Raw genomic sequence first — 14,142 nt, 5'->3', positions numbered from 1 at the left:
TAGCCGGGGAAGGGGGTACTACTAAGCTATATGTAATTGTATTAAGGTCATACCAAGGATAATATTGCTATTTGATTTGAAATTTTAAGACCCCTTGAATTATCAAACAAATATATTTAAACAATTATTTGCTGAAACATTTTATTTGGCCTTACTGCTATTAGCCCATACAAACACATTGAATAACAAAATCACACCACCCTCCCCAAAGCACCCCAGTACATTTTGAGTGTTCCCTCTTATTCCCCACATCAGAAGCCTTTACCAAGTCAAACTGCGGTCTGGAATCAATACTGAACAACATTACTGGTTGTTCCTCTATCTAATATGGAGATATCTTCCCTTCCCTCTGCATGTTCAGACTCAAACACCTTCTGTCTGTGAGGCGGATGTGAGAGAGAGAGAGAGAGAGAAGGTGTTTTTCCTTTCTTTCTGTCATTTATCCCTTGCTCAAATTAAAGGTCCACTTCCACACAGCAGCTGGGAAACCAATCTAACTCCTCCATTTTTAATCAGGTTCCACTCACTGGCCACTGAGGGTTAGGGAGGGTGGACGTGAGAGGAATCCACGCATTCACACAGAGCTACCACCACCACAGCAAGCCCTCTGTCTGTCCTGACCTTTGACTCAGTTTAGGACTCCCTTCCTCCCAGTCCTCCCCAGTCTGAATTGAGAGCCATGACCTCTATCCACTGTATCTTAGTAGACCTGACCTCTATCCACTGTATCTTACTAGACCTGACCTCTATCCACTATACACTGTGTCTTACTAGACCTGACCTCTATCCACTGTATCTTACTAGACCTGACCTCTATCCTCTATCCACTGTATCTTACTAGACCTGACCTCTATCCACTGTATCTTACTAGACCTGACCTCTATCCACTATACACTGTATCTTACTAGACCTGGCCTCTATCCACTGTATCTTACTAGACCTGACCTCTATCCTCTATCCACTGTCTCTTACTAGACCTGACCTCTATCCACTATCCACTGTATCTTACTAGACCTGACCTCTATCCACTGTATCTTACTATCCACTGTATCTTACTAGACCTGACCTCTATCCACTGTATCTTACTAGACCTGACCTCTATCTACTATCCACTGTCTCTTACTAGACCTGACCTCTATCCACTATCCACTGTATCTTACTAGACCTGACCTCTATCCTCTGTCCACTGTATCTTACTAGACCTGACCTCTATCCACTGTATCTTACTAGACCTGACCTCTATCCACTATCCACTGTATCTTAGTAGACCTGACCTCTATCCACTATCCACTGTATCTTACTAGACCTGACCTCTATCTACTATCCACTGTCTCTTACTAGACCTGACCTCTATCCACTGTATCTTAGTAGACCTGACCTCTATCCACTATACACTGTGTCTTACTAGACCTGACCTCTATCCACTGTATCTTAGTAGACCTGACCTCTATCCACTGTATCTTACTAGACCTGACCTCTATCCACTATACACTGTGTCTTACTAGACCTGACCTCTATCCACTGTATCTTACTAGACCTGACCTCTATCCACTATACACTGTATCTTACTAGACCTGACCTCTATCCACTGTATCTTACTAGACCTGACCTCTATCCACTGTATCTTACTAGACCTGACCTCTATCCACTATCCACTGTATCTTACTAGACCTGACCTCTATACACTGTGTCTTACTAGACATGACCTCTATACACTGTATCTTACTAGACCTGACCTCTATCCTCTATACACTGTATCTTACTAGACCTATCCTCTATACACTGTATCTTACTAGACCTGACCTCTATCAACTGTATCTTACTAGACCTGACCTCTATCCTCTATACACTGTATCTTACTAGACCTGACCTCTATCCTCTATACACTGTATCTTACTAGACCTGACCTCTATCCACTGTATCTTACTAGACCTGACCTCTATCCACTGTATCTTACTAGACCTGACCTCTATCTACTATCCACTGTATCTTACTAGACCTGACCTCTATCCACTATACACTGTATCTTACTAGACCTGACCTCTATCCACTGTATCTTACTAGACCTGACCTCTATCCTCTATCCACTGTATCTTACTAGACCTGACCTCTATCCTCTATACACTGTATCTTACTAGACCTGACCTCTATCCACTGTATCTTACTAGACCTGACCTCTATCCTCTATCCACTGTATCTTACTAGACCTGACCTCTATCCACTGTATCTTACTAGACCTGACCTCTATCTACTATCCACTGTATCTTACTAGACCTGACCTCTATCTACTATCCACTGTATCTTACTAGACCTATCCTCTATACACTGTATCTTACTAGACCTGACCTCTATCCACTATACACTGTATCTTAGTAGACCTGACCTCTATCCACTATACACTGTATCTTACTAGACCTGACCTCTATCCTCTATCCACTGTATCTTACTAGACCTGACCTCTATCTACTATCCACTGTCTCTTACTAGACCTGACCTCTATCCACTGTATCTTACTAGACCTGACCTCTATCCACTGTATCTTACTAGACCTGTGATCTATCCACTATCCACTGTATCTTACTAGACCTGACCTCTATCTACTATCCACTGTATCTTACTAGACCTGACCTCTATCCACTGTATCTTACTAGACCTGACCTCTATCCTCTATCCACTGTATCTTACTAGACCTGACCTCTATCCACTGTATCTTACTAGACCTGACCTCTATCCACTGTATCTTACTAGACCTGACCTCTATCCTCTATACACTGTATCTTACTAGACCTGACCTCTATCCACTGTATCTTACTAGACCTGACCTCTATCTACTATCCACTGTATCTTACTAGACCTGACCTCTATCTACTATCCACTGTATCTTACTAGACCTATCCTCTATACACTGTATCTTACTAGACCTGACCTCTATCCACTATACACTGTATCTTAGTAGACCTGACCTCTATCCACTATACACTGTATCTTACTAGACCTGACCTCTATCCACTGTATCTTACTAGACCTGACCTCTATCCACTATACACTGTATCTTACTAGACCTGACCTCTATCCACTGTATCTTACTAGACCTGACCTCTATCCTCTATCCACTGTATCTTACTAGACCTGACCTCTATCCACTATCCACTGTATCTTACTAGACCTGACCTCTATCCTCTATCCACTGTATCTTACTAGACCTGACCTCTATCCACTATCCACTGTATCTTACTAGACCTGACCTCTATCCACTATCCACTGTATCTTACTAGACCTGACCTCTATACACTGTATCTTACTAGACCTGACCTCTATCCACTGTATCTTACTAGACCTGACCTCTATCCACTGTATCTTACTAGCACCCGGACCAGTTAATCTTGTCAGGCTGATGATTCGCCTCTCAACCCCAGGGGCAGGTGTGTGTGTATGTGTGTATGTGTGTATGTGTATGTGTATGTGTATGTGTGTGTGTGTGTGTGTGTGTGTGTGTGTGTGTGTGTGTGTGTGTGTGTGTGTGTGTGTGTGTGTGTGTGTGTGTGTGTGTGTGTGTGTGTGTAGCACAATGGACCCCTGGGGTAGGTTTGATTTGGCCACAGGCCCAGGCAGGTTAACTATAGATGAGCCTACTGAGACTGTTTAGAAGGAGAGCCAGCCAAATTAGTCTTTGGACCTGCATCAATGTGGTTCTGAGTGATGGTTTACGACACTCTTTTACAACATCTGTGGTTTATGTATGTCAATGGCAGAATAACATTTAAAACTCGTTAGCTATGATTGAAGGTGATGTTGTCTGTGTTCGATGTAACCCACATAGTAATGCATGGTACCCGGAGTGAACGTTGCTCTCTTTCTTACTATAGCGGGACCACAGGGATCAGTATATTCAGTTCCTTCACGTTTGCAAATGAGGAGGATTAAGATGAGTTCACGGAGGTAATGGATCATTGTGATGCATATTGTTCACCTAAGAACAACGAGACATATGAACGTTGTGTGTTTCGCTGTCGTGTACAACAGCAAGGTGAAAAGTTTGACGTCTTTGTTACAGATTTGAAATTAAAAGCACAGACGTGCAATTTTGTAGACCTAACCTCGTCTACGCTTCGAGATCAGATTGTGTTTGGTATAAATTACACCAGAGTTAGAGAAAGATTGCTGCTTGAAAGTGAGTTACATTTGGACACTGCAGTAAAAATCTGTCAGGCGAAAGATTGTATCGACTCTTTTTAAACTCGCTTCCTTCACAGTCATCACTGTTAAGAGTCAGAGAAGCAGAGACAAATGGGAGAAGGATGAAGTGGGATGTTGTGAAATAGACAGAGCCAGGCCAGAAAGAGTTGGAGGGAGATTGTGAGAATGTGTGTGAGTATGTGAAGACAGGCCTGTTGGAGCCTGATCTGTTCAATCACTATAGAGTCTAAACTGTATTATAAACTGGGTGATTTGATTCCTGAATGCGGGCATGACCCCCAAAAAATTGGCAATATACCACACCTCCTCTGGCATAGCTTAATTATACAGCAGGGGTTCTCAAATGTTTTGGGTTGGGGACCCCTTTTGAGATGGCAAATTCATCAGGGTCTCCCTCACAACTCCAGTGAGATCCAAATAGCATACAAGGAGATTTACTCTGACTTTGGCAGTGCATGTCATCGGCCCTGGGAAGGAACATTTTAAAGGCCCACCTCTTGTCATCGGAGAGCAAATGTTGCAGTTTTCAAGCTAATTTCCTGCAATTCCAAACATCTCTGATTTGGTAAAAAGCTGAGGGATGAGCATGGAGAAATGTACAGTAACCACTCTCAAATTCATAGACAGAGCAATGGATGCAAGGACTGACAATCCATGATATCAAAATAATAGTTCTATCCAAGTTTTGAAGCAATATTGTATTTGTTTACATTTACGTTGTTTACAAACATTGGCGTAAAACAAGCTAATATTTATGTTCTGATGGGGTACGACAGTAGAAGTCCATGAGGCATTTATAATTTATATTTCTCACGAATCAATGGGTATATCATGGTATTCCATACCAAAAATGGATGAAGCAACTAAGGACTTTAGATTTAAATTACAATGCATGTACAGTTGAAGTCAGGAGTTTACATACACCTAAGCCAAATACATTTAAATTCAGTTTTTCACAACTCCTGACATTTAATCAGAGTAAATATTCCCTGTCTTAGGTCAGTTAGGATCAACACTTTATTTTAAGAATGTGAAATGTCAGAATAATAGTAGAGTGATTTATTTCAGCTTTTATTTCTTTCATCACATTCCCAGTGGGTCAGAAGTTTACATACACTCAATTCGTATTTGGTAGCATTGCCTTTAAATTGTTTAACTTGGGTTAAACGTTTCAGGTAGCCTTCCACAAGCATCCCACAATAAGTTGGGTCAATTTTGGCCCATTCCTCCTGACAGAGCTGGTGTAACTGAGGCAGGTTTGTAGGCCTCCTTGCTCGCACACACTTTATCAGTTCTGCCCACACATTTTCTATGGGATTGAGGTCAGGGCTTTGTGATGGCCACTCCAACACCTTGACGTTGTTGTCCTTAAGCCATTTTGCCACAACTTTGGAAGCATGCTTGGGGTCATTGTCCATTTGGAAGACCCATTTGCGACCAAGCTTTAACTTACTTCCTAACTGATGTCTTGAGATGTTGCTTCAATATATCCACATAATTTTCCTCCTCATGATGCCATCTATCTTGTGAAGTGCACCAGTCCCTCCTGCAGAAAAGCACCCCCATGGGGATGGTGTTCTTCAGCTTGCATGCCTCCCCCTTTTTCCTCCAAACATAACGATGGTCATTATGGCCAAACAGTTCTATTTTTGTTTCATCAGACAAGAGGACATTTCTCCAAAAAATACGATCTTTGTCCCCATGTGCAGTTGCAAACCGTAGTCTGTCTTTTTTATGGCAGTTTTGGAGCAGTGGTTCCTTCCTTGCTGAGCGGCCTTTCAGGTTATGTCGATATAGGACTCGTTTTACTGTGGATATAGATACTTTGTACCAGTTTCCTCCAGCATCTTCACAAGGTCCTTTGCTGTTGTTCTGGGATTGATTTGCACTTTTCGCACCAAAGTACGTTCATCTCTAGGAGACAGAACGCGTCTCCTTCCTGAGCGGTATGACGGCTGCATTGTCCCATGGTGTTTATACTTGCATACTATTTTTGGTGCAGATGAACATGGTACCTTCAGGCGTTTGGAAATTGCTCCCAATGATGATCCAGACTTGTGGAGGTCTACAATTTCTTTTCTGAGGTCTTGGCTGATTTCTTTTGATTTTCCCATGATGTCAAGCAAAGAGGCACTGAGCTTGAAGGTAGGCCTTGAAATACATCCACAGGTACACCTCCAATTGACTCAAATGATGTCAATTAGCCTATCAGAAGCTTCTAAAGCTATGACATCATTTTCTGGAATTTTCCAAGCTGTTTAAAGGCACAGTCAACTTAGTGCATGTAAACTTCTGACCCACTGGAATTGTGACAAAGTGAGTTATAAGTGAAATAATCTGTCTGTAAACAATTGTTGGAAAAACTACTTGTGTCATGCACAACAAAAACTGTAGTTTGTTAACAAGACATTTTGTGAACTGTTTGAAAAAATGAGTTTTAATGATTCACTCCTAAGTGTATGTAAACTTCCGACTTCAACTGTATGTACAAAATTAACAACAAATTAGGGGGAATACAGTAAGTATGGAGTAAGTATTCTATTCTAATTTGTGGATCACTGTGAGCCTCCCAGGCCCATGTTGCCCAGGGTTAAGAACATACATAACATTATATTGTATTGTATTATATTACACCCTCTAAACCTATTCCACGGATCCCTTGGAAAAAAATTATTTAATCTATTGTTGTTAGAAATATTAATGTAAACATATTTGGGGTATATTTTGACATCTGGCCTGCAGTACCGGTTGGTCTGCGGACCCCACTTTAAGAACCCCTGCTACAGTACCAAAATCACTCTCATTACTGCCTTTAATACTGTAAAACTCTGTCTCAAACAAAGCCCTGACCACACAGGCCCTTGTCTACTGAACCAACCAGCCAGCCAACCAGCAGCTACCTAAACTGGAGCAGAGAGGATTCTTGGGACTTATTAACTTCTAAGAGGCTGAACAGACAAAAAAAAGAGCAGAGTGCAGCATCAGACATGTTCACTGGCTACAGAGAGAGAGAGAGAGAGGGGGGGGGTGGACTGAAGGGGAAGAGAGAGAACTAATTTCTATCTTAATCTATCAATCCTCTCCTTTCTTCACTTTGAGTCTCTCTCTCGCTCTCTTCCTCTCTCTCTCTCTTTCTCTCACTTCCTCTAACCCCCCTTCCCTCTCAGTCCCACTCTCTCTCTCCTGTTTCCTCTCTCCACCTCTGTCCTGACAACGCAATGCAAGGTTAGACTCTGGGCTAGAGGTCTTCACGGATCCATCTGTGCCCGAACAACCGAGACCTGATCCGGAACCTGGAACCCGGGACACGAGCAGGCCCGGATACACAATTCTAAATAATGTCACAGGTCTAGGTCGGATCTGACAGGATTGTCATGGGTTTGAAGTATGTGTAATTTGAACTGACCAGAAGGGCCCGTACAGATCAGAACATGAATGCTGCAGTAGAGAGAGAGAAATTGTATAATTTATGCTGCTGCTCTTTGCTTTTCATGAGCGTGGCGCGTGGAGCTTGTTGTTGTTATTGGCCAATCATAGGTCACCAAAGCAGCAATAGGCTACAGTCATAGAGCCTCGCTCCATGTTAAAGAAGAAGGATAGACTACAACGACCAAGAGCCAACAGGTAGGCTGCTACTTAATATTCTGAATGGAGTTGTTGTTGTTTGCAACTGTAGGATGAGAAAATGCATGCAGCCTCAGTTAGCCTAGCTATATAGCTAGCTTAACTAGCTTCTCCCGGTTTGATGCAGTCAGGACAGGTACTACGTAATCATATTGGATAATAAATAACCTAGCTATGGCAGCTATTAGTGTACTGCTCCCCATGTACGGCCCCTCCCTGACTGTTAGAGTGGCACCTCTCTCCCTCCGTTTGGAACGGGTCTCTAAATCTATTTAAGCATATTGGGTCCAACTTTTTGGACCCGTGAAGACCTGTACTCTGGGCTGGGCTGTGGATCAGCTACTGTACTTCCTGACTGTCGTGGTAATGAGCAGCTAATTGGTCGTTTTCAGACCAGTGGTTGCATCGTACAGCAGCTGTTGGCGCACCGTTGCCATGAAGCAGACTTAAAAGACTTTACAGCCTCACTGATTACTGGTGTTGGCTCCAAATCAGAGAGAAATCACTCATTTACCATCATTTACCAACCGAGACAGCAAATAGAGAGAACGAAAGGGAGAGTGAGCAAGAGAGAGAGAGAGAGAGAGAGAGAGAGAGAGAGAGAGAGAGAGAGAGAGAAAGAGAGAGAGAGAGAGAGCGAAAGCGAGAGAGAGAGAGAGAGAGAGAGAGAGAGAGTGAGAGAGAGAGAAAGAGAGATAGAGAGAGAACGAAAGCAAGAGAGAGAGAGAGAGAGAGAGAGAGAGAGAGAGAGCACAAAAGCGAGAGAGAGAGTAGAGGCAGTGAGAGAGAAAATGTGAAAGTGAGAGAAAATGTGAGGGTTGAGGTTAATTTGTATTCATTGAAACATTTAATCCTTCAAACCAATATCCTACAATTGTACTATCACATTGGATTATGTGAAGATTGTGCACCTAATTATATATAATGGAATAAATTGTAAGGGCCAAGTCTGAAAAAGTGCTAATTCTGCTCTGATAACAGCCATTGCATACTGTATATACCTATTTATCTAGAACAGAAACGTTGTTGGTTTGATGCGGCAACTTTTTTAAATCTCTACCGCAGCATCAATCTACAGAAGTGTAGAACAGGTTGCATTTCCTGGCAGCAGTGAGATGAGACTATTCCAGGATTAACCTAGCCACTCCTTTCTCTGCTTCCTTTGCCTTGCCTTAACCTCAGCAGGCCTTGCCCTTCACCACATGGGAGGTGAATCAGAGAGGGACAGAGGAAGACTTCTTTGACATCACAAGGTTGAAAAAGGGGGCTATAAAAAGACATCTTCTCGTATATAAAACATAGTGACGACTTTGAGGAAAGATTCTACTATAACTGATTCATCACACTGATGTCTCACTACAGGGTTTTCTGTGTTGGTGTTTGCAGCTGTGTCTATTTGTGTGTGTGTGAGTGAGTGTGTGTGTGTGTGTGTGTGTGTGTGTGTGTGTGTGTGTGTGTGTGTGTGTGTGTGTGTGTGTGTGTGTGTGTGTGTGTGTGTGTGTGTGTGTGTGTGTGTGTGTGTGTGTGTGTGTGCGTGCGTGCGTGCGCGTGTGCGTGCGTGCATGCGTGTGTGTGTGTGTGTGTGTGTGTGTGTGTGTGTGTGTGTGTGTGTGTGTGTGTGTGCGTGCGTGCGTGCGCGTGTGCATGCGTGTGTGTGTGTGAGGGGTGTCTCTCACCACTTCAGGAAGCAGCTTGGTGGCCAGGTCATGGATGGCTTTTCCCAGAATGCACAGGGAGGACAAGATGAAGACCACCCCAAGGACCACACACGCTCTGTGGACAGACAGAAACCAAAACATATTGCCGCATAATGCATACCATACCATTACCATACCATACTATTACCATACCATTACCATCGTTACCATACCATTACATACCATTATTATTACCATATCATTACCATATCATACCATTAGCATACTATTATCATACTATTACCATACCATTACACTCTTAGAAAAAAGGGTTATTTGTGGGGGGGATTGGGTTCTACCAAGAACTGTTTTGATCAGAAGAACCCCTTTTGGAAGACAAGGGTTCTTTGTAAGGCAAATGATTCTACCAAGAGCCTTTAACATCCTAAGAACCATTTTTGGAAGACAAGGGTTCTTTGTAAGGCAAATGATTCTACCAAGAGCCTTTAACATCCTAAGAACCATTTTTGGAAGACAGGGTTCTTTGATGATTCTTTGGAAGGCAAGAAGGATTCGTTGGAAGGCAAGAAGGGTTCTACATAGAACAATATATAATATTTCCCAGCATGCTCTGTTGCAAGGAGATTTTCAGAATTGTTTGATTTTCTGTAATATCAGTGTTTTTGTATGTACAGTACATTGCTTGGTTGATACATTTTATGCTACACAAAGATAAAAAACAATGTTTTCTAAACTAATCCAATCTGTTAATAATTAGATTTTTTGCACCGTTACTGAGATGGTTGTTCCAGTTTAGATGATTGAGGTAGTCTCAGTATCCAATCTTCCCTGCCCTGGCAGTCATTCTGAATATAGGTTGCAGGTGATTAACAATTCAACTTGTTGGATATCCTAACTCTGAAAGGATTCCAACAGGAATTATACATCACTTTGCAAGCCAACATAATGTGACTTGATAATGAGCCCTGATGTGGCCTATAAACCAGGAGATTCTTAACAACACTGTGTTAGGGTATAACTAGTCCCTGAAAATAAGGCCTTATGATATATAGTATGTCATCTACTGTCATAAATAATGACATTTAAAGGATAATAATGCTGGTGGAACCGTTCATAGAGGGTTCTAGGAAGAATCCTCCAAAGAATAAAAGGGTTCTCGGTAGAACCCTTCACAGACGGTTCTAGGAAGAACATTTAGATGATAAAATGGTTCTTGGTAGAACCGTTCATAGAGAGTTCTGGGCAGAACCCTTCATAGAGGGTTCTAGGTCGAACCATATACTGGGAGTTCTTTGAAGAACCGCACACACTACAAAGAGTTCTATCCAGCACCAAAAAGGTTCCCCTATGGGGACAAACCAAAGAACCCTGTATGGTTCTACTTAGCACGTTTTTTTCTAAGAGTGTAGATTTTATGTGGTAAATGTAGTATTATGTAGTGTGTCGTATGATATATGCATAGATATCATGTTAACAACTTTATAAATTATAATTTATGAGTTACATGGGTTTACTGAGGGTTGATTCCCTTGTCATCATCCAGTAAAAACGGAAGCAAAAATCTTAACTAAAATACATTTTTAAGTTAACAAATTGCCTTGCAGTTATTTTTAGCTTCACCTCTCCGTGGTACACTTGAATTGCTGTACTGGTTCTCCAGTTTTTGAGTGCTATTTTAACACAGGTTTAATCAGGCATAGAGAGGAAGGGGAGATCTGTTCGCATTAAACAAAAGTGAAAGGTGTCAGTTCTCTGGGTTCCTGGCAACGGTTCCAGCAGCAGCTTCACAGTTTAGTGCCTCCTTGGAGCCGGAGAAAGATGTCATTTTCTTCCTTCGCCATTACTTCCCCATTTATCTCTGGTTTTGACTGAGAATGAGAATGTCTTCATCCATCCATCCCTTCCCCCCTCCATTCCTGTGCTCCCATCCCCTACAGTGGGCATACATAAGATGGATGGTAGACGGGCGTCGGTGTCCTTTATCATTGTAGAACCTGCAGTGCTGAGGAAGTAACAGTGAGATGCTGTCGAACCAGGAACAAGATATGAACTAGGATGAACCCCTGTAACACTGTGGTAGATATACTGTATCCTGTAACACTGTGGATGATATACTGTATCCTGTAACTCTGGAAAATATACTGTACCCTGTATCTCTGTGGAAGATATACTGTACCCTGTAACACTATGGAAGATATACAGTAGCCTGTAACACTGTGGTAGATATGCTGTATCTTGTAACATTGGGGTAGATATACTGTATCCTGTAACACTGTGGTAGATATACTGTATCCTGTAACACTGTGGTAGATATACTGTATCCTGTAACACTGTGGATGATATACTGTATCCTGTAACACTGTGGATGATATACTGTATCCTGTAACACTGTGGATGATATACTGTATCTTGTAACACTGTGGTAGATATACTGTATCCTGTAACACTGTGGTAGATATACTGTATCCTGTAACACTGTGGATGATATACTGTATCCTGTAACACTGTGGATGATATACTGTATCCTGTAACACTGTGGATGATATACTGTATCCTGTAACACTGTGGATGATATACTGTATCCTGTAACACTGTGGATGATATACTATATCCTGTAACTCTGTGGAAAATATATTGTACCCTGCATCTCTGTGGAAGATATACTGTACCCTGTAACACTGTGGATGATATACTGTACCCTGTAACTGTGGAAGATATAAAGTAACCTGTAACACCGTGGAAGATATACTGTATCCTGTAACACTGTGGAAGATATACTGTATCCTGTAACTGTGGTAGATATACTGTATCCTGTAACACTGTGGTAGATATACTGTATCCTGTAACACTGTGGATGATATACTGTATCCTGTAACACTGTGGAAAATATATTGTACCCTGCATCTCTGTGGGAGATATACTGTACCCTGTAACACTGTGGATGATATACTGTATCCTGTAACACTGTGGAAAATATATTGTACCCTGCATCTCTGTGGAAGATATACTGTATCCTGTAACACTGTGGAATATATACTGTATCCTGTAACACTGGTCACCCCCAAAGCCAAGTCTTCCTTTGGTTGTCTTTCCTTCCAGTTCTCTGCTGTTAATGACTGGAACAAACTGCAAAAATCTTTGAAGCTGGAGACTCTTACCTCCCTCACTAGATTTAAGCACAAGTTGTCAGAGCAGCTCACAGATCACTGCACCTGTACATAGCTCATCTGTAAATAGCCCATCCAATCTACCTCATCCCCATACTGTATTTATTTATTTATTTATCTTGTTCCTTTGCACCCCAGTATCTCAAATTGCACATTAATCTTCTGCACATCCTACCATTCCAGTGTTTAATTGCTATATTGTAATTACTTTGCCACCATGGCCTATTTATTGCCTTACCTCTCTTATCCTACCTCATTTGCACATGCTGTATATCGATTTTCCTAATGTATTTCTGATTGCATGTTTGTTTATTCCATTTGTAACTCTGTGTTGTTGTATGTGTCGAACTGCTTTGCTTTATCTTGGGCGGTCGCAGTTGCAAATGAGAACTTGTTCTCAACTAGCCTACCTGGTTAAATAAAGGTGAAATATTTTTTTTTAAAGAAATATACTGTATCCTGTAACTCTGTGGAAGATATACTGTATCCTGTAACTCTGTGGAAGATATACTGTACATATGTTTTACATTTGAGTAATTTAGAAGACGTTCTACCAGGCTGACTGGACTAAAAATGCATGTAATAACAGCTCAATATGGTCATGTAGGGCTGTTATGGTGACCATATTACTGCCACACCAGCGATCACGAGTCATGACGGCAGTCAAATTTCACGTGACTGTTTAGTCACGCTAATTAGGTTTCTCCAAGCTCTGATGCTACTGATGGTCATTACTAGCCTACCAAACTTGCTAACAACCTGGTAACCTGGTACTCAGCACTCTATTGTCCCTCTAATCACTCTGACATCAATGCAAATGTAATCGAAAATCTAATCAAATACTTCCTGAGAGCCCATGAGCTCCTGTTGCGCAACATTTCTATAGGCTATGCAATTGCGTGAGAAAACAGAGTGATGGCCTCTATTAAAAAGAGGAATATCCCATCAGCTTTCTATAGGCTGGGCCTACTATATTTATTTTTCTCAACCTTCCTAATATTAAGCACATTGCTTCTCTTTTCAACAGGATTATAACATACATGGCTGGCATGAAAATTAACCATGGGAATAGCGCTATTTAAGTGCATAGATACCATGATTCTTTCCCCTTCCCTGTTTTGAGACATGTGCATGATAACGATTCATTCTAAATAGAAAAACAAATTTCACACATATATTATTTTAACTAATTTCACACTATGACTTGTGAATGATATATTATTACTTGTGAATGATGCCCAGCTTAAGACAAGAAACAGCGCATGCAATTTTTGGTGGCTTTTTCAAATAATAGTCACACATCTCATGTAGCCTAGCCCATAGACCTATATGTTTTAATAATGTTTGTATCACAACTAAAGTGGCCAAATAACTTCTTAAAATGAAGCACATTAATCTGCTTTATAACGGATGTAAAGCCTAACTGGCATACATGTGCAGTGGGTAAGTTTCAAGTTTGGGGAAGATAATGTTCACTATAAAAATGCACCTTTATA

The 14,142-nt window shown here is 41.4% G+C and overlaps 1 protein-coding gene and 1 long non-coding RNA gene across 3 annotated transcripts in view; both read right to left on the bottom strand.

Moving 5' to 3' along the window:
• The window catches only part of LOC115155550 (transmembrane protein 163), a 98,979-nt gene that overhangs the window by 5,789 nt on the left and 79,048 nt on the right, over positions 1–14,142 (bottom strand). For both annotated transcript variants that reach the window (XM_029702252.1, XM_029702251.1), the window contains exon 5: positions 9,498–9,594. In XM_029702252.1, coding sequence (XP_029558112.1) covers positions 9,498–9,594 — 97 coding nt within the window. The remainder of the gene's footprint in view (positions 1–9,497; positions 9,595–14,142) is intronic.
• LOC115155551 (uncharacterized) lies at positions 1,278–1,666 on the bottom strand. The gene is made up of 3 exons (XR_003868102.1): positions 1,513–1,666; positions 1,446–1,475; positions 1,278–1,311 (listed from the first exon to the last, which is right to left on the bottom strand). It is a non-coding gene; the product is annotated as an uncharacterized LOC115155551 (long non-coding RNA).

The sequence above is a fragment of the Salmo trutta genome, chromosome 20 (genome assembly GCF_901001165.1).
Source record: "Salmo trutta chromosome 20, fSalTru1.1, whole genome shotgun sequence".
NCBI classification, from domain to species: Eukaryota; Metazoa; Chordata; class Actinopteri; order Salmoniformes; family Salmonidae; genus Salmo; species Salmo trutta.
The sequence above is the reverse complement of the archived record's forward strand: the minus strand, read 5'-3'. Positions and strand labels throughout refer to the sequence as shown.